Here is a 21,230-nt window from a genome sequence, read left to right as displayed (position 1 = left end):
GTTGAGGTGCACTCAACACATGCTTTTTTTTTCTTTCAGTGTTCAGTCATAAAAAACATGCAAAAAGATAACTGTACAAAAAAGGTGACCAAAGTGCGGCCCTCAGGACCTTTGGCCCAGGGCCCTGGGACAATTTGTTTTTTTATTGGCCCATGGCACTTTCTAAAAACATAATTTAACAAGAAAGAAAGCCAAAAAAAAGAACAACTGCAAAAATTGGTCGGGTGTCTCCGCACAATTGACAAAATCTCTCGGCGAGAAGCTCGGGTCCGGGGGAACCTGGCTGCCCTGACGGAACATTCACCGCCAGTAACGTGGTGGACAGTTGGGGGACGTGGAGGGTCATGTGTTTCCCGATTCCTTCCGTTGAGGATGTCAAAAACATCGACCTATTCTGGGCCATAGCAGACTGTTGCTGATTGGGATTAGGCACTGCCCTGGTTTATCACAAGTTTCTGAAGACAGAGAGAGCAGTCCTCGTGCCCAGCAGCTGCCCGTCATGATTGATGGCTCGATCGAGAGACCGCAATGGACAAATAGAGTAGCCGAGTCTATTGGAATGTGGCTACTCACACTAACACAAATAATCTTATTTGCATTTCGGCCTCCCCCCCAGACATTTGCCTCAGCCAAGGTTGTTGCTAGAAGAACTCCTCCAAGAGATTGCTTCAGTGATACACTCTGGAACATTCACCCCTCTTCACGGACACCTGTTGATTGTTTGAGTCTGTCTGGGGCCCGTTCACGATCGTCTCCTTGGCAAATGCTGTGTTATGGCGATGACATCCTGCGTACTGACGCACCAAGATTGTGCACTAGATGGAGAGACTTCCCCAGGCCTAGACACACACTCAGTCAAGCACACTCACACACATGCACATATGCTACACACACACACACTCCCCCCCATCCCACGCATTCGCCGCTTCATCCCCCCGGTGTGGACAGGCGCCTCCGCAGCACGCTGCAATTGCAGTGGCCGGCTGCCGGCCTGCGCTGGGACACCTCCACCCCCCTTGCCCCTGGTGCAAGTCTTCGAGTTGTTATGCTGTAAAGTGTGCTTACTTGTGTCTATGCTGCCGAAGTTTTTTGCCAGTCCCACACTATACTGCCGCATAGAAGCATAGTTGGGAATTGTTTTTTTTTCTACCACCCCCTCATTTTGTTCTTCCTTTTCCTCTGCCCCTTTTATCACCCAGTCATCCTGTCTTGTCTACCTCCCTCATATTGTATACTGTAGGTACGGACGGGTAATTGCACTATTTTGATTTAAAAAAAAAATTAAAAGACTGCAAAAGTGGAAAAAAAGAGCAAAGACTGAAGTTTGGACACCCCTGCTGTACAATTTTAAGCTCATGGAAAATACTGACAAATAAACCTTGCACTCATCGAAATAGATGTATTAATAATATGTATACACACAGTCATGGAACAAATTATTACAGCCCCCTTGTTTATTCAGTGTCTTGTTCATTTTAATGCCTGATACAACAAAAGGTACCTTTCTTTGGACAAATGTAACAATGACAACAAAAATAGCTTATAGGAGTTACATTTTTTGGCAGTACAATGCTATAGCTACTCTTTTAAGAACTTAAGTGATTTTGGTTATCAAGAAAACCATGGAAGTTGCTAGATATCAGCTCTTCAATGAAACTCTTATGAGCTATATTTGTTGCTATATTTGTTTCATTATATTTGTCCAAACAAATGTACCTTCAGTTGTACCAAAATGGATCAATAACCTGAAGAAACAAAGGTGGTCTAATAATTTTCCCATGACTGTATATAGGCGCTTCCTAAGCTAACGCTCGTGATGGCAGAGGACACAAAAGGTCACAGATTTCCAAAGTTCTTGTACTTGGCAAATATTATCCGTGTAGCAGAAATTGTGTGTGTATTACACTTCATATCAGAACTACTCAATAAAACCATTACAGTGTTTGCTCGTTCCATCGCGCTTCACCTTTCGCAGACTCACTGTTTCACTGATTTCTTTTGTGCAATTTTAGTGTTTGTTTTTTTTACAGCATATGAACGCTTTAAGCCTGGCCCTTTAAGAAGAATTGCATTGTGGGAAGTTGAGTGTTGTAGTTCTGTGCCTCAGCACAGGCAGCGGGGTGTCTCTCTATTCTCTCTCTTCTGTCTGCACCGCTCATTGTCTTCTGTCTGTCCTGATTGGCTGGAGACCATTGTCAATCAATCTCCTTTGTGCTGTCTTTTGTTGTGGTCATGGCTAGCAAACTAGCTAAGCATGTGAGCTGCTTGCGAGCCGCCAATACTGTAAATAATAGAAGAAACAAGAGACGTGTGAGGAAAATACGACGACAGAGGCAATATGTTTTAACATGGATACAAAAACTCTACAGCCGAAACAGCGCCAGGACGAAAAGGCACAGTCATAGGAGGAAATTTGTGTGAGTCACTTAATGATATCTTGTGTCCAACTTAGCAGGTTGATTATTAAAATTCAAACAAAATTTGAACTTCAATAGTGTTTAAACAAGAGAGAAATGTGAGAAAATATTAATGCCTGTCTGAGGAAAGTGATAACGTACATGGTGAGGGGTTTTACAGCTTGAAACTATATATGATCATTGTAAAAAAAAAACTATAGTTGGCTACTTTGCGGATTTCACTTATTGCAGGCTATTTTGGGAACCTATCACCCGTGATAAACGAGGGAACACTGTATACCATCATTGTGTCTTTTTTTTTCTTCCGATATCCTGAATTAAATCGTCCACCAAGAAAAGCTAAATCGTTATCAAAAATTCATTTTATCATCAATATACCTCAATCATGAAACAATTCTAACCATGGAATTTCCATTTCACCTACCAATAACTCGTTGAAACGGACCATCGCATTCCCATGCAACACGGGTTTCACATGAGTCGGCAGGGACGCAGGACTCTACGCCAATAACCCCCGTTCAAAGGAAATGTGTTTGTCATCTCTGGTTTTTGCCCAAAATGGTGACTTCAGATAAAATTGGCTGCCTTCCTGTTTGTTTTGAAACACGGGTTCTTGAGCCTTTTTCGTGCTTTCCTTCATGATGGATGTCTCCACCAAATTTTGTGTTGATCAGCGAAACTGCTGGCAGGGGCTAATTCAAACAGGGGGTGCTAGTCATTGAGTTCACAGCAAAATATGAATTTTTTTCACCAGGCCTGATGCACAAATTTTGGTTAGTTTTGTGCGTGTTAAAGGAAACTTGCACTTTTTTTTATTTTGCCCATCATCCACAATCCTTACGTGAGACAAAAGCACACGTCTTTCTCTTTGTTCTGCATTGTAAAGATATAAAAACAGCTAAAATGAAGCAGCTAATTAATGCACGTGCACGTTTTTATGGTTTTATATCCATGCTATGAGCATGTAATAACAGGTACATTCATGATAACATCTAATACTTAGCAGTATTTTGGCAATTTTAAGCATTAGCGGACCTTTCTTCCTGGGTGCATTGATTTCACATAGCAACATAGAAAGGAACGCTACACCTAGCGTTAACTTTTCCAAACTCAAAAATAAAAACACAGCAGCAGTGGTGGCAGGTCCAATATGTAGCGTTACCTTTTGGTAGTGGCCTGAGGCATTGTGAGCAAGTGTGTGGTGAAGCTAATTGCTAGCAGTGCAGTGTGGCGAGGTGTCACTACACCAGTAACGTAGTTCTTGGGTGTAACAATGTTAATAACAATAATAATAACAATGTTGCTGTAGCTTGGTTAATGTGCAGGTCACTTTATGTAAATGGAGCTTCGTTGGACCTTTTGGAGGTTTTTTTCAGAAGGCTTTATAGGCGGAATAGGTGCATCCCATTATGTGAATTCTTAGCTGCCTCTTTTTAGCAGTTTTTCTATCTTTAGAATGCACAGAAAACAGAAAGACGTGTGTTCATGTCTCACATAAGGATTGTGGATAATGGGCAAAATTCCAAAAAAAAGTGTACTTTTCCTTTAAGTCCCTAAAAATGCGAGGAAAATCGTGGAATAATAATTATAAACCGCATAAACCCTAACCATAAATACTGTAGAATAGAATATCTTTGTTAAGATCTCCGCACACTTGAGAGAACGTGTCAAATATGTAACAACTTTCATTTCTACAGTGTATGGTGTGTGAAGTGCATAGATAATCTACTCTTGGTGGTCACCTCTTGCCATCAGGGATGAACGGCAATAGGACACGCTTATCAAAGATGACCAGAATGAGGAGATTTGTTTTTTTTTTTTTAAATCTCACTGAGACAACTCCTTGACGTCTGACGCTGATATTTATGAAGGAACTCTTCTGGATCAATGAGCAGCCTCTTTGTAGTCTCTCTGAAGTCTTTTTAATCATCTGAAGATTATTTTCTCTGCACGCAATCGCTATGAAAAATTTATTATAACTTCTTTTTTTGCTCGGCATTGATATTCTCCTGCGAGTGTTTGCATCTCGCTCTGCAGACCTCCACAAAGGTCATCGGAGCTTTGTGAGCACGGCGGACGTGCACACGCGTGTTCATCACCTCACCAGATGTTCATGTCGGGCTGCAGCAACGTGTTGATGCGGTTGACGATCCAGCTGAACAGTCGGCCGTACAACGCTTTGGACATGGCGTCTCGCACGTCCACCGCTTTGTCCACCGTGTTGGTGCGGATGATGGTCTCGCCCCTGGTGACCACGCACTGGGAGGTCAGCGCCTCCTGGAGCTCCTCTGGCCCGATGCAAAGGAGGGAAGCAGCTGACGAGGAAGAAGACCAAAGCTTTGGTAGTTCCCCTTGGGGAGGATTTACTTTGTATTCATAATTCATAACATGCTATGGGCCGAAATGACAAGATTCAAGGTTATCATGAAATATAATGCAAGAAAACTATACCATGTTATTTAGTAATGTGTATACAGTAATGCTATTGAGTGGTGACCAGTCCACCCAAAGTCAGCTGGGATAGGCTCCAGCTCACCTGTGAGAGTTAGAAAATGAATGAATAAATGAGAATAACACTTATTTAAAAAATTGTAATCTACAGTAGAGCCGCCTTTCAAAGGGATTATTTTCCGAGACCAGTCGAGAATTGCAAAAAATTTAAAAACAGAAGTAAAAATGTGTCTTTTTCTGCACTATGCTCCTGTGTCTGGGCTGGACCTATCAAGTTGCTTGAGCTTGACATTTATACCCTCACTCACACAACACAAACCAACAGGAGGTCATCCAACCAAACGCCTATCTCACTCACAATGCAACCAAAACAAGTAACACATGTGGAACTGCACCACAGGACTATGTGGGTTTCGAAATAAAGGCTTAGTCGTCCCTTGCGACGCCGCAGTTCGACTATTGCACATTGTAATTTTTCAAAAACGAATGAATGAATTAATGATGGCTGTTTTGTGGTTGACTATGGCCCATTGTTAATAAAAAAAACATTGTCCATAAAAATATGTAGTATTGTGGCCTCTAGGCACTGGTAATGACACAAACACTGATGAGACATGACATCACATCACTTTACCGTCACGCTGCATGTAGTCAGCCACGGCGTGTCCGACATGATAGAGTGAAAAGAAGTTCTCTTATTCCATGAGGAAGTGGTAAGTTTTTGGCTTCTTTGTTTGCCTTGCTTCCCCACTCCGTTTGAAACCCTGGAGGCTAACTAGTTAGCTTGCGAGCACGCTATGCAGCCGTGGCCGTCTCTTGTGTCCCTGCAGTGATCCCGCAGCCAGCGCATTAGCAATGTGGTGTAAACAAAGAATAAAAGCAGTGTAAAGGTGACTATAGGGGTGTTATTTCATGTGTACAGGGCTCTAATATGGTAAACAAATATTTACAAAGTCATTAACAGGTTTACTATGCTCTAACTACAAAAATATTCCACGATAAACAAGGGATGACTGTACAAGCAAAACCCGCAGGGCATGCTGGGTAACTTCCTGTTGGGGAAGTGTGCGTGTGGCCTTCCGAGCATGCCTTATGAGTTATGAATACTAGTATTATTAGATAAATCATCATATATTGATACATTATCACCAAGACAGGGTAAATGAGATGGGGTTTCTCCCAAATTATGCAGATTGAAAACATTTATGTTTTGATGGTGCATATGCGGGAGGCCACCGTACTACAAGGCACACAAGTATCTTGATGAGGGTTTAGAACATAAGTTTGCTGTGGGGTAGAACTCCAGTACAGTTTTACGTCCCTGCAAACTACAAACACACTAATAAAATATCAGCATATTTCTAAATGCACACCTCTCTGATCAAATCTGAGCATTATTATCTTTGTTTTTTAATATGCTGACTCTTCTTAGTTTGTGCATGTGTTCTTATTTTTGTGGCCAGTGAATGGATGTAAAGAGACAATCAACAAGCACACCCTCTTCTTCTGAGCGCCGTCATCAAATCTCACCGTTCTCCAAGGCCTCGGAATTCGGCACCTCACTCTTATCAGTCTGGTGTTGGGACGTGATGGCGGCAAACTCAATATTGCCCGTGTTCAAGATGGCAGACAGAATCCTGTAAACCGAGCTGACCTCCTGAAATAGAAAAAAGACGATGATGGTTTTATTTATTTGGGACAAGCTTAAAGGGATAGTTCGGATGTTTTGACATAAAGTTGTATGACATCCCCATCAGCTTTGTAGTCCAATAACAGCGACTTACCCCCCACTTGGTCTCCTAAGTCCAGTTCTGCTCAGATTTCCGTGATGAAGAACGTAGTTCCGCTTAGTTGCTGGGGACAATTAAGTAAAGACTTTGGCTTCTCAAAACAATAGGCCTTCAAAAGATAAAGACATTTGCATCACAAAAATGCGTCTTTGTCACGTTCACATCAACACACAGGCGACAATCTTTTGAACGCATATTGTTTTTAGAAGCCAAGCTCTTTACTTGGGTCGCTGTTATTGGACTACAATGCTGATGGGGATGTCATACAACTTCATGTCAAAAAATCCCAACTATCCCTTTAACAAACTGCATAAAAGAACATCTCATGTTTACACTTCAATTCAACACCTACGAAAAGCAATAGCAAGAAACACAGCTTATTAGTTGCCAAACAACTGGCATCTATAAACAAGAATTCATTACAATGGCTCCCCTCACAAGGCCACGGGGAATGGCTGAGTGGTTAGCACACAGTCAGGAGATCGGGAAGACCTGGGATTGGGCATCTCTGTGTGGACTTTGCATGTTCTCCCTGTGCATGCGTGGGTTTTCTCCGGGTACTCCGTTTTCCTCCCACATTCCAAAAAGGTTAGGTTAGGTTAATTGGGCACTCTTGCCCATAGGTATGAATGTGAGTGTGAGTGTCTATATGCGATTGGCTGGTGACCAGTCCCCGCTTCTCGCCCGAAGTCAGCTGGGATAGGTTCCAGCATACCCACGCGACCCTAATGAGGATAAGCGGCATAGAAAATAGATGGATGGGCTCCCCGCACATTCACAGCACCACAAATTCACAGATTTATTTTTTCTTTCCGAAAATAGGCAGTTTTTTTCTACAGAAAACACATCTCATGCAACCTTATGTCCATAATAACTAATAACTAATAATAAATATTAGAGATGCATGATATCTTTTTTTTTCAAACCAATACCGAGAACTTTCTGCTTCTTAAGACCAATATGGTACCGATAACCTTTTTATATCTACTTTTTAAATAAACTGTAGTTTGTGCACACCTGGAGGTAAGAACAAATTAGGATTTAACCAACTGTACCTGTTGATTAGTCTTAATCAAATATCATGACATGACTACTAACACATCACTACTATCAGAACCAGAGTATAGAGCGGCAGCAAAGTGCACTGTATTCGAGCACACGCTCCGAGCAGCCGGTGTGAGGTCCCGGAGGTCTCTGGCAAACCTTTTTCACTTTTCAAATGCCGCGGTGCTGGCATTTCTGGTGGCTGATAAGGTTTTTTGTGTGCTCAGTGTTTTTTTTTTTCCTGTCATTGCAAAAGCATTTAGTACAATTAGCACGCAAAATGTCTTCCTCGGAAAGTGAATGAGTTTTTTTACAGGTGTGCTCAGGGGAAGTTGTGACAGGCCGTTCACGTCACAGGCAGGAGAAAACAGGAGCACTTTATTTGCTCACCTGCACAGTACAGATAATCTCGCCTCATTGCAGCGTTTTTTTCGGTTATTGGAGCTATTTTTAATGTTATTGTATTTGTCGATATGAAGTCATAATTTCCTCATATTTGGCTGATAATTATTGTGCACCCCTAATGTGATGATACGAGTAAAATGTACAGCATACATGCACCACAAACACGTTTATGTCATTATACTTCACTGAAAATGCTTTTTTGTCAAGTGTTGAGATTTGGCACTTTGTTTTTGTGGTCCTTGAACGCACCATAGTTGTGTGCTGAGATGCAAAAGTTTGTTTGACTACGTTAGCACCAGTTTCTACAGTCAATCCAGATTAGATTATGTGGGCATGTCTTGAAGAAACGCCTTCTCTAGCCTGCTAGCCTCCAGCGCCAGCCTGATAACCAGGCTAAAGGCTACACTGTGACTCCCATTCCATGTGTTGATGGGTCATCTTCCATTATCATTGATTAGTGGTGAGTAGCTATACATTTTATACTTGAAATGAAATGCGTTTAATGAGTGTGTGAGGCATATTTAGGGATTAAACCTCGACTGTGTGGTGAGTGAACAATGGCAATTGAAGAGAGAAGGGGAGGGCTGCAATTTAATAATCACACCACTCACTTATATTGAAATGTTGACCCGAAATCAAGCTACCAGACTGGTTTGGAGGGGGAGGAACGAGCCGTGTGTCAAAAATAAATATTTTTATAAGCTTATCAATTACTTGTGTTTTTTCGTCATTTGTCGGTGGTCCTGTTCATAAACACTGCAAAAAGCAGTAATCTACTCCATAGTACAAAGGTACCTCCTCAGTAAATCCAATGTTGCGGAAGCATTCCTGGATGACCTCAAACTGCTCCTTGTAGAGTTTGCTGGAGATGATGTCTTGCATGACTTTGCAGTACGGACTGTCAATGTACCTGCACATTCACGTACATGAGTTCAACACTGCAACACGTTCACGTCCTTATTCAGATGTGGCGCCAACCTGGGAGCCATCCTGTCTGGTAATCTGTACGTCCTCAGCTCATCTTGGTGGTAAAGTCCTGCATAAATGTAATAAAAGATGTGGAAGTTCTTCTCTCCGCTGAAGGAAAACAGAATTAGGTTAAAAAAATGTAAATGAAGATGACGGCGATGAGTTTGAAGGACGCCTACGTCGCCTGCTTGATGACCCTCGACTTCTCCAGCAGGTACTCAGACATTTTGGCGCCAATGACCGCTCCGGTGGGAGTGAACTTCATCTCCAGGTACTTCCCAAAGCGGCTGGAGTTGTCGTTGATGGCCGTGCAGGCGTTCCCAAAGGCCTCCACAAGAGGGTTCACCTGCAGAATCTTCTCACGCAACGTCCTGTTGTTTGCCTGAGTTCACATTAAAACGGTTTTAATAGGGATGCACCGATTGATCGGCCACCGATTAGTATCGGACGAGTTCCGTAAAAACATGTGATCGGCATATGCCAATAAATGCTTTTCAAAGTCAATCGCCGTGCGGCAGCAAACTTCCTACTGCAAACCCTGCATGCGTGCTGTGTCACATAGGATTGCCAAAACCCGTATGAAGCCAACAAGGGATGAACTTTGTCCCGTATTGCCGCAACAATCAACACTAGTCTGTAAAACCTCAACGGCTTTAGTTTGACTAGCTTGACACACATCCATGCCATCGTGTTTGATCACTTAAACCTATTACCATTCGACTTTTTTCGCATCTTTGTTTCCACGCTTTGCCTAGCTGTCACTGGTGGCAGCTGGCTAGCTAGCTAGCAAGAGTGGTCCGCCTAGCTTCTGGTCTTCGGACTCCAAATGTGACTTTTTACCACAGTGACATTTTGTTTTTGAAACAAACAAGCAATGCGGTTAGTTCGGAGCTCGTTTTTGTCCCACAAGGAAGTGGACATCACGTTCATCAAGTTTTTCAAGCGTCACTGAACAACTTTACTATCTTGTTGCTATTATACTGTAGCGACGGGTATATTGTGTTGCTCCCAGCTGTGGTTTTGGTGTGTGAGCTATCGGCGGCAGTTGGGTTCAGCATGTTGGTTGGAGCGAAATTCGCCCGCCAAAACCACAGCTGGGAGCAACACAATATACCCGTCGCTACAATACTAATGATGTCTCGTCCTCCACACCATTTGTGTGTGGTTGTTTCATGAACATAAACACATAGTGTGTCCAGCCTTATGATAGTGATACTATCACAGGGGTCTCCGAGCTCGACAGCTGATTTTGAGTAGCTCACAAACGGTCAAAGCATACTTGCTTCAACTCTTAGTAGTTTTTTATTGTAACTGTTGAGTTCAGACTTTATGCCAAAATAGCATCAAGATGATGGCCACACTGTTTGAACGGAGATCTACTTGGTACATAACGTAGCGTACAATTGAAATGTTGCCAGTCGTAAACAAAACACAAATAGTAGACAGCTCTAATAGTGATGAACGTTGGACACCCCTGCAACTTGGACACTCACTTTATTCTCTTTTAAGTTAAGTTTCTATTTAACAGAGATTTGTATTATTTTAGTCGGTTTATGTTGTCATCTTCAACTAAAACAATAAATATTCAACAATTTATTTCCCATGTACTCGTACTCCAAAATCAAATTAAATTCAGGTTTGTGTCAAATAGTACAAAAATTGTTTCACAAAAATAAAGTTTTAAAAAAATACTATCCGTCCAAAAGTTAGCCAGGGGCCATCGGAATTGACTAACGGCACCCCTGGCTAATAGCTCTCATCATAAATAAATTGAAAAATCTAAGTTAATCCATGTGATCGGTATCGACAGATCATACTCATCAATGATCAGTATCGGAACAGGCAGCATGAACTCCTGATCAGAGCATCCCTACTTTATAATAACTTACAATATGATACACAACTGGCAAATGTGATCCTTTACCTTTCCTAAGAAGGTGAGATGTTGAACAATCAGATGAGCGCTCTCAGTTTTCCCAGCACCACTTTCTCCACTGATGATGATACACTAAAAAAAAAGACAAATATGCCGATTCATAAAGTTTTTTCCGGATTACAAACATACACAAAGTTGATAAAAGTATCTGGACACTCGGAGTACAGTGGAAACCCACATACTCGTGATTCAGCATTCACGGCCCCACAGATTGGATTGGGTTTTTCCATGATATGGTATGTTTATTTTTTTCAGACATGCGTAGCAAGTTATATTAAAGAACATCACATAGTTACATTTGCACAAGTCAGCATGTCTGAAACGGAGTAGGAAGAAGCAGCATTCATATTTAATCCGACTATTACCATGCCTATTACTGATAATTGAGGGTGTCACGACACACTCAGTTCACAAGACGACATGACACACGAGATTGGGTCTATGAGAACGAGACAAGACGGCATTTTAACATTACTTTTAAGAAAAGTACAATGAAAAAATGTAAAAACAGGACAATATAGTACAATCTACAAAATAAATTTCTCGTATGTTACACTCCTCTGCACTCTGTGTTTATGCTAGCGGCCCCACCTCCACCCACCGAGAAAAAGAGACTACAACACCACCTTTCATCCCTTTCGTCATTTAGCCTCCAGGAAATAAACAGGCATAGCCACCTTGGTTTCAGATGGGTCCATGACCATCATTACATCTGAACACCATCATTATGTCTGAATGGGATGCTAACCAAGGTGATACCACCCAAACGACCATTGGCGGGCAGAGGCCCCACTCCATTGTATCTTAACAATCGTCATTTGACATCACTACGTAAAGAGCAAACCATTCCTGTCTGGAACTGCATCCTCCTTTAGAGGATACATAGATTGGATCTTGCAGACTAGAGCTGTCCTATCTAGTCTGACTGGTGTGTGTCTCACCAAGTCTTTGAGCATAAACCGATGAAGCCTTCTCGGATGAGAGAAGAAATGTCTGATGAGACAACCTGAACAGTCCAGTTGTGATGGATTGAATGGCCTGAGAATACAATCACCTGGATGAATGACAATATGCACACCATCAGGAGAGTAAAACTAACATGTCTCACGACGGTCTAAACCCAGGTCACGTTCACTAAATTTTTCATGTATTTTTGGTCAAAAAGTAATTTGTTATTATTATTATTGTTTTTATTTTTTTTATATGTTTTTATTTAAAATGTTTCTCTTTTCCACAAAAGGCAGATGTCAAAAATAGACGTTTTAAAAGCCATATCAATTACTCATAGTTTTTTTCCGTGTGCTGGTAGCCCCTTGCAGCTGGCTTCCACCTCATCTGGGTGCACATAGATTAAAAAAGACACAAATATACTGATTCATAAAGTTTTTCCAGATTCCAAACATAGACAAAGTTGATAAAAGTATGTGAACACTCGGAGTACAGTGGATACCCGCATACTCGCAATTCAGCATTCACGGTCCCACCAATTGGATTTGTCTTTTTACGACCTCATCTGGGAAAAGTTGTCTGTAGGAATTTGTGTCCAATCATTTCGTAGGACTTGTTTTGTACACTGGGGTGCAGTCATGTAGGAACACAAAGTTGGAAGCATAGAATTGCCCAAATTGTATGCTTCCAAAAATCCATATTGTTTGATTTCCTGCATTCCAAGCAACTTTTGACCAGATCAGTTATGCATGGCATAAAACATTGTGAAACAGGTCGTGTTGAGGTTTGTAGTCTTCTACTTTGGCAACATCTATACCTGATCTTTGCAGAAAGTCACCATGCTTTGGTAGGCTGCATCCGCCGTGGCAAAGATGTGCGGAGGGTTGTCGGCCCTCTTCACGCCGTGGTATAGCTTAGAAAACTAACAGGAGACAAAGAAATATTATGTAAAATACACTTCTGATCACAATTTTCACATCACTTGAAAATTGCAAGAATTTACATTTTGCACTGTTGGATCTTAAGGAGGTTGTTAGTAGAGCTTCAAATGCAAAAAGAAAAAATGGGATGAGACAAAAAAAAAAATTGAGTAGGCAATTAATTGCAAACAAGCATTAAAGTGAAATAGGCTGTTCATCAGCTGATCAAGTTAAAAAAAAACAAAAACGAAATAAAATGTTGATAAAAGGGGCCTGCATGGTGGTCTAGTGGTTCGCATGTTGGCCACACAGTCACAGTTGAGAGATCGGGAAGACCTGGGATCGATTCTCCCTTGGGGCATTTCTGTGTGTGTTTTCTCAGGGTACTCCGGTTTCCTCCCACATTCCAAAAAACATGCATGTTAGGTTAATTGGCGAGTCGAGAAATATGTCTATATTGAATAAAGCAAAATATGTTCTTATAGAGCAATATCAAAAATCACTCCACACTCTGTACTGTTCCTTAGTATTAGCATATTTAATGTATTGTGTGGAGATATGGGTAATAATTACAAAAGCAATCTTCACTCACTCACTGTACTGCAAAAAAGATGTGTGAGGATCATTCATAATACCAAGTATAGAGAACATACAAACCCTTTATTTTTAAAATCACAGATATTAAAATTTGCAGATTTTGTATTCTTTCAAACCGCTAGAATAATGCATCAAGTTAATAATAACTTGTTACCCAAAAACCTAATAAAGTATTTTTCAATCAGAGAGGAGAAATATGATCTGAGAGGAAAATTAAACGTAAAACATTTATACGCAAGAACTACGCTGAAAACACACAGCATTTCTGTATGTGGAATTAAATTATGGAACGGATTGAGTAAGGAACTCAAACAATGTACAGAGATGAGCACATTCAAAAAACAATACAAGCAGTTGACATTTGCTAAATACAAGGCAGAAGAGTCTTGATCATCACAATGATTGTTCTGTCAGGTTCATTTTTTTTTAAGTTTTGTTTTTTTAATTTATATTTATCTTTATATATATATATATATATATATATATATACATATATATATATATATATATATATATATATATGTATATATATATGTCTATATATTTTTTTCTTACTGTTATTTATTATGTATTATTATTATGATTATTATAGAAAACATGACATGGAATACAGGAAGTGAACAATATGTACTGCACTAGATGTGGAATAGATGGATTAAATAAGCTTTGCTTCTTCCTACTCCTTGTCCGTAGGTATGAATGTGAGTGTGAATGGTTGTTTGTCTATATGTGCCTTGGGATTGGGGCGACAGGCGGGGCACACCCTGGACTGGTCGCCCGAAGTCAGCTGGGATAGGCTCCAGCATACCCCGCGATCCTAATGAGGAGAAGCGGCATAGAAAACGGATGGATGGTAAGTAATGAGTAGCTGCACCATTCTTGTTCATCATCTGACAAATGGGTTAGTGCATGCTTGATGCCAGTGTTTCCAGGAGCCTAGTGGGAATGTTGCTCCAGGTGGTGAAGATGGCTTCATGGAGGGCATCCACTGTCTGGAACTGATGTCCATTTTTGTAAACTTCCCTCGCCATCCACCCCCAAATGTTCTCTACTGGATTTAGATCAGGGGAACATGCGGGACGGTCCAAAAGAGCTTATCAGCTTATTCCTCTGGAAGAAGTCAGGCAGGCATTGTGAAGAGCAGTGTTGTCCTGTTGAAAAAGCCAGTCATTACCACACAGACGAGGGCCTTCAGTCATGAGGGGTGCCCCCTGCAACATCTCTGCATAGCCAGCTGCCATTTGACGCCCCTGCACAACCTGAAGCTCCAGTGTTCCTTTGAAGGATCATGATGGCGTCCCCTCCACTGTGTCGTGTGGAAAACATCTCAGGTGGGATCTCCTTGTCATGCCAGTAACATTGGAAGCCATCTGGATCGTCAAGCTTACATTTTTCTCATCAGAGAATAAAACTTTCTTCCCCTGTCCTCTGTTTGTTGCTCTCAAGCAAACGGCCAATTTTGTGGCCTTGAAGAAGACGAGGCTTATGAAGAACTTTTTTCTTCTTAACGGCCTTCTCTGGCTTCTGATGGTTGGACTGCATTCTGCACCAATACCAACCTTCATTTGGGTCGAGGATGGTCCTGTGTCTGACAGACAGCCAGTGGGATCCTCTAGCTAAGGACCAGTGACATTTTTGGGTCTACCACTTGACTTTTTTGTTCCACAACAACCCTAGGATGTTTGAAGAAGTTTCCAAGGACTGTCTTACTGCATCCAACCTCAGCAGCAATGGTGCGCTGCGAGAGGCCTTGCTTATGCAGCTCAACAATCCCAACGCGTTCAAAGAGAGAAAGCTTTTTTGCCTTTGAATCAAGACATCACGACAGTAAATCGACAGTAAAAACAAAATCACTCTTAAACTTTTGATCAGCTAATGAACAGCCTATTTCACTTAAAATGCTTCTTTGCAATAAATTGCTGACTCAAAATATTTTTTGTCTCACTCCCATTTTTTCTTTTTGTATTTTGAAGCTCTACTCAGAATCTCCTTAAGATCCAACAGGGCAAAATGTACTTTCTTGACATTTTTCAACTGGTCTTAAAATTGTGATCAAGACTGTATTATGTAGAATACATGGAAATTTACAGTCATTGAAAAAATTATTAGACCGCCCTTGTTTCTTCCGTTTACTGATCCATTTTAATGCCTGGTACAACTAAAGGTACATCAGTTTGGACAAATATAATGATGATAACAAATGTAGCTCAAAAGAGTTTAATAGAGTTTAATTTAAGAGCTGATATGTCGCACCTTCCATGGTTTTCTTGCTGATAACCAAAATCAATTAGGTTCTTACATGAATAGCTATAGCATTGTACTGCCAAAAAATGTAACTCTTATGAGCTATTTTTGTTGTCATTGTTATATTTGTCCAAACAAACGTACCCTTAGTTGTATCAGGCATTAAAATGAACAAGAAACTGAAGAAACATGGGTGGTCTAAAGTTTTTTTTCCATGACCGTTTCATTACTTGAACAAAAACACTTACACCAGGTGGCACTGAAAACTCAGGTACAACTACATCATACTGCACATGATGCTTACGACTGTGTTAATGTAGAACTGTACTGAATCATACGGACGAATGTTCCTAAGATTCTGGTTACCTTGTTTCGTTACCGTCTCTGTGTGACGCACCTCAGGGCTACAAAGTAGTTGATGTAGATATAGTAGGTATAGATAGAAATGCAAGAGCCATTATTCAAAACAGTTGTTCAGTTCTACAATTCTATGCATGGAGTTTTCCTATTTGGGTCCCCTGGGGGTGGTCACAATAGGGTAGTTGTTATTGTGGCCCAGCATGGCTGGTGAGCGACCGTCCTGCATAACAACAGGCTTTTGGCCTGCTTGGTGGCATAGTGGGCACTCTACTCGTGGAATGAGACCATCTTGGGGGGAGAGATATTACTTGTAGGAAATGTCTCATATCTCCCCCAAAGATGGTCTCATTCCACAGGAAGAATGGCTGCAAGCAAGGCCGCAAGCATGTCGTCCATTAGCCACTTCGGACAGTTACAACTACCCGATTGTGACCACTCCCCATGGGACACGCCCCCCAGGAACATAAATAGGGAGACTCCAAACCTAAAATTTTATCAGTGAAGAAGACTTTTGGATCAAAGGTGAAACGTCTTCAACAAACAAGGAGAGTCCAGTTGCCTCCATTCAACCTTTGCCGATTACCATGACCTGGCTGAATGTCACTTGTCACTTTACTGTGGATCTCGTGGGTTGTTTATGTTTCCAATATCAACGCAACGAGAAAAACGTTGGTTTGGACTGGGTGTCGACACCTGTGGTGAGTAGATGCTGAGGTTCTGGAAAGGATTGAGCGCGATGAGGATGTCCCCCACGTACGTGTACACTTGCAGCTCGTCATACCTCTTGTGGAGATGGCTGATAATGATCTCCTGCAGAAAGGAGGAAGCAACGCATAAAAGAGCATCGTATCTATGTCCGATCAATGCACACAGAGATAAACACCTTCAATCTCACCTCGTCCAAGAACTCCAGGTTGACCAGATCATCATCAGGACAGCCTTCTATGATGAGGGTTTTACGAGTATTGATCCGTTCGTGCCTGGAATGTATGAAAGCCAGGACGTGAACATGCTGGAGGATGCTCTTAAATGAGCATCAAATGAAAGAACAACACTTCAAACAGGCTGAACTGGTCGTGTGAAGATGCCATCGCAGTCCCCCCCGGGGGGGACACGTGTCCACTTAACAACGTTGCACTTTATTACAATTCAGCTTCTCACAGCCTTAAAGAGGTCAGCAGGCGGTGAGTGGAGATCAGAATGTGTAAACTAGACAACCTAATGTGCACCTGTGGCTCAGCAGCAATGTTTACATTATTGCTCAATTATTTGGTCAAATACAACTGAAATAAACTTAAACAAACTGCAAGTTGCTCAAAACAAAGCACTGGGACACAGGGATATAAACAAGGGACATTTTTGTTTGGGGTCCCACAACCCCCAAAAAGGGGGAAATATATTGTAGAATGAATCTTTCTGTAAACTCCAACTGCACTAAAGAAGACGTCAACCCTACCCGAGCTAGTTTAACAGTTGTTCTTTGTATGTTGTGCTAAATTCCTTAAGTGTGAAGTACGCCCCTTGCATAAGCTCGGGGTCTGCCAGAAGCCACATTACCTTAGGCGGAAGCATGTCCAGATCAGGAGTAACTTCTGGTGATGTCACATTGTTTGTTATTGTTCAGAACTCTATTTGGAGCACTCTTCTTGCTCAGACTGCAGATGTGTCTTTGACGTGTTCCTGCATAATTTGTAATAGGTCTGTCACAATAACAAATTTTGCTAGATGATAAGTGTAATAAGTGTAAAATATTGCAGATAAACAATATTATTATCAACATTATTTTGAGACATTTTTTTCATTAATTTAATGATGATATGTGGCATAATAGTATGGAATCACAGGAGTGCCAAAATTAAAAGGGAATACGTGTGGAAATTACAAAGAGAATCAATAATACAAAAATATACAAAGAGAATCAATAATTTAAAAAAATATACAAATGTAGTCATATTATTTTTCCATTTTGTCATTGTTTTTTCTGTATTGTATTTGTTTTTTCCAATTTGCCGTTGTTTTTCCTGTTTTGTATTTGTCTTTTCCACTTGCGTTTTGTCATTGCATTTAGTAATGACAAAGACAATATCATGCAAATGCGAAAAATGTGGGCAGGTCATTCTGCCAAGATGATGACTAGTCCATACGTGATTACACGATTCCTGCTTGCGGGGGCTTTGTAGTTAAGGAAACTCGGGAGCCCGGAAATAATGTCACGGACGGAAAGTAGACGCAAATACACGTTTATCAAAAGTAAACGGGGGAAATTTAAATATGGTAGACGTGCATGAATTGAGAAGAGGTGTTCAACAAGAATTATGAGCAATTGCTCGGTTGGTGGAAGGTGTCATGGAAAGTTTTGATTAAAAAGTCTATAAAGTCTTTAAAGGCTACATCTGCGTTGATGAATGCAGATATGGATGAAGCTGTGTGGCGCAATCTTGAGGAGGTAAATGCCTTATTTTATCTTATTTAAATTTCCCCCGTTTACTTTTGAATGAGGTCATTCTTCCGCATTTGCATGGTATTATCAAATGCAATGACAAAACGCAAGTGGAAAAGACAAATACAAAACAGGAAAAACAACGGCAAATTGGAAAAAACAAAGACAAAATAGTAAAAGAATATGACTACATTTATAAATTTTTGTATTATTGATTCTCTTTGTATTTCCACACGTATTCCCTTTTAATTTTGGCACTCATGTGATTCCATATAATAATGCAAGTACACCGAAGCAAAAGCAATAAACTTAAATTTCTCAAGAGTATTTAACATTGTAATTAGAATGTCAAGAGCTTTTAAATAAAATAAATTAAACAAATAAACCAACAACATAATAAATTAAACAAAATAGACAAAAACACCACAATGAAAATTAGAAAAAAAAACTCCGTCTCTTATCAAAAATTGCACTTAAAAAATAGCAATCAATTATAATATTTCTGATTTTGAATCAGTGTCACTTTCGTTATTGTCTGAATATTGACAAACAAATTGCATTTACACTTACTTGCTTCACTTTTAGCCACATTTTCTGTGGAATACGCTGTTTACATTAAAGGGGGTGTAATGTTTTGTTGTAGTGAGGTGTTATACTAGACTTAACTTAAGTTCCACCATTTTGTGTCATTTATTTAATTGTCTTTCTCACAAACATTTTCACGTCACAAAATGACGATGCACAAAGGGGCTGAAATTGACATTAGATTGTGTTTTATACACAACAGGCATGAAGAAAGTATTCCGCGCTGGTTCCTCTGTTTATTCAATATGTTTGCAGTATATAGTCATGGAAAAAATGATGAGACCACCCTTGTTTCTTCAGTTTATTGATCCATTGTAATGCCTGGTACAACTAAAGGTACATTTGTTTGGGCAAATATAATGATGATAACAAATATAGCTCATAAGAGTTGAATTGAAGAGCTGATATCTAGCAACTTCCAGGGTTTTATTGATAAAAAAAAGTAAATCTTAAGTTCTTACATGAATAGCTATAGCATTGTACTGGCAAAAAATTTTACTCTTTTGAGCTATTTTTGTTGTCATTGTTATATTTGTACAAACAAAGGTACCTTTTGTTGTATCAGGCATTAAAATGAACAAGAAACTGAAGAAACAAGGGTGCTCTGATTGATTGTTAAGCAGCGTTTACACTTGCACGCACTTTGCCTCCACATTGTCCTGCAATTTGGCAATACGCGTCGGCACACTTGAAAAGCACGAAGACTGTTTTTCGCACAGTAATGTGTGACTGAAAATGGTGCTCACTGGCATAAAATGACCAAGCTCTTTTGATTTTTGACTCCAGGACCTGGAAGCCTTGCTGTGTAAATGGAACCAAGCTGAAACCAACTTGGGTTGTGCAGCAGGACAATGATCCAAAACACACCAGCAAGTCCACCTCTGAATGGCTGAAGAAAAACAAAATGAAGACTTTGGAGTGGCCTAGTCAAAGTCCTGACCTGAATCCTATTGAGATGCTGTGGCATGACCTTAAAAAGGCGCTTCATGCTGGAAAACTCTCCAATGTGGCTGAATGACAACAATTCTGCAAAGATGAGTGGGCCAAAATTCCTCCATATCGCTGTAAGAGACTCATTGCAGGTTATCCAAACGCTTGATCGCAGTTGTTGCTGCTAAGGGTTGTTATTAGAATTAAGGGGCAGTCACTTTTTTACACAGGGCCATCCACGTTTTGGATTTGTTTTTCTCCTTTAAAAATAAAGTTTCATTTAAAAACTGCATTTTGTGTTCAGTTGTGTTGTCATTGACTAATATTTTAATTTATTTAATGATCTGAAACATTTAAGTGTGACAAACATGCAAAAAAAAAAAGAAATCAGGAAGGGGGCAAACACTTTGTCACACCACTGTACTGTATATTCAAGTTTGAGATTGCTTGCCTGTGCATTTCCATCACACTGTGAATAGAGTGTATACAAAAAAATGGAAATAAAGTACTGGATCAAGTGAGGGCTCATCATTGAATCCCTTCAGAGACCTTTTGCTCCAAGACTTTTAACTACAGATCCCAATTTTGCACCTACAGCAGTGACTTTTAACTTCTCTGCTTTTTTCTTCTTCCTATCTGGAGATATTGTGCGCCTGATCTCTGGCACCAAAGACTAAAAGCGGGTGAGGTTTAGGTTCTCGCCCTACAAGCTGCTAATCCAATTATCCACTTTCACTGAGGACAGGAATTGAGGGATCAGGCTCAAGGCGGCGACTGCTGTGCTCTTGGGAGTAAACAGAGCTGGCACCACATCAAAACACTCAAGGACAGCCTCGCTCGGCTCCTTCAAATATCAGGATTTCTTACGTCATAGACAGATGGGAGTCAATCATTGGCCACAATATTAGGTACACCTGCGTGCTCTAATGGGGTCTAATCGAGCTGTGCCAAAAATTCTGCTTTTCCAAAGATGATAATGCAAATTGATATAGATTTTTCAAATAGTTTTTAATTCTATATATTAAAAATCTGCTTTTATATTTACAGTATATTTATAACGTATGTTTATTATTGTGGTTGTTGACTATTCTTTAGTTTCCAATATTAATTTTACAGCTGCTTTTAGCTCTCATTTGTGCAAACAATTTGTACACCACAAGAAAGAAGTACAAATGTTCTGCCTTTTATTGTCAT

The 21,230-nt window shown here is 40.5% G+C and overlaps 1 protein-coding gene across 5 annotated transcripts in view; it reads right to left on the bottom strand.

Moving 5' to 3' along the window:
• myo3b (myosin IIIB) overlaps positions 1 to 21,230 on the bottom strand; it is a 185,807-nt gene that overhangs the window by 102,269 nt on the left and 62,308 nt on the right. For all 5 annotated transcript variants that reach the window (XM_054786516.1, XM_054786514.1, XM_054786515.1 and 2 more), the window contains 9 exons: positions 16,977 to 17,061; positions 16,775 to 16,891; positions 12,778 to 12,882; positions 11,001 to 11,084; positions 9,256 to 9,458; positions 9,086 to 9,184; positions 8,903 to 9,017; positions 6,399 to 6,525; positions 4,522 to 4,732 (listed from right to left, as the gene is read on the bottom strand). In XM_054786516.1, the coding sequence (XP_054642491.1) occupies positions 4,522 to 4,732; positions 6,399 to 6,525; positions 8,903 to 9,017; positions 9,086 to 9,184; positions 9,256 to 9,458; positions 11,001 to 11,084; positions 12,778 to 12,882; positions 16,775 to 16,891; positions 16,977 to 17,061 (1,146 nt within the window). The remainder of the gene's footprint in view (positions 1 to 4,521; positions 4,733 to 6,398; positions 6,526 to 8,902; positions 9,018 to 9,085; positions 9,185 to 9,255; positions 9,459 to 11,000; positions 11,085 to 12,777; positions 12,883 to 16,774; positions 16,892 to 16,976; positions 17,062 to 21,230) is intronic.

This window comes from Dunckerocampus dactyliophorus, chromosome 9 (genome assembly GCF_027744805.1).
Source record: "Dunckerocampus dactyliophorus isolate RoL2022-P2 chromosome 9, RoL_Ddac_1.1, whole genome shotgun sequence".
Lineage (NCBI taxonomy): Eukaryota > Metazoa > Chordata > Actinopteri > Syngnathiformes > Syngnathidae > Dunckerocampus > Dunckerocampus dactyliophorus.
The sequence above is the reverse complement of the archived record's forward strand: the minus strand, read 5'-3'. Positions and strand labels throughout refer to the sequence as shown.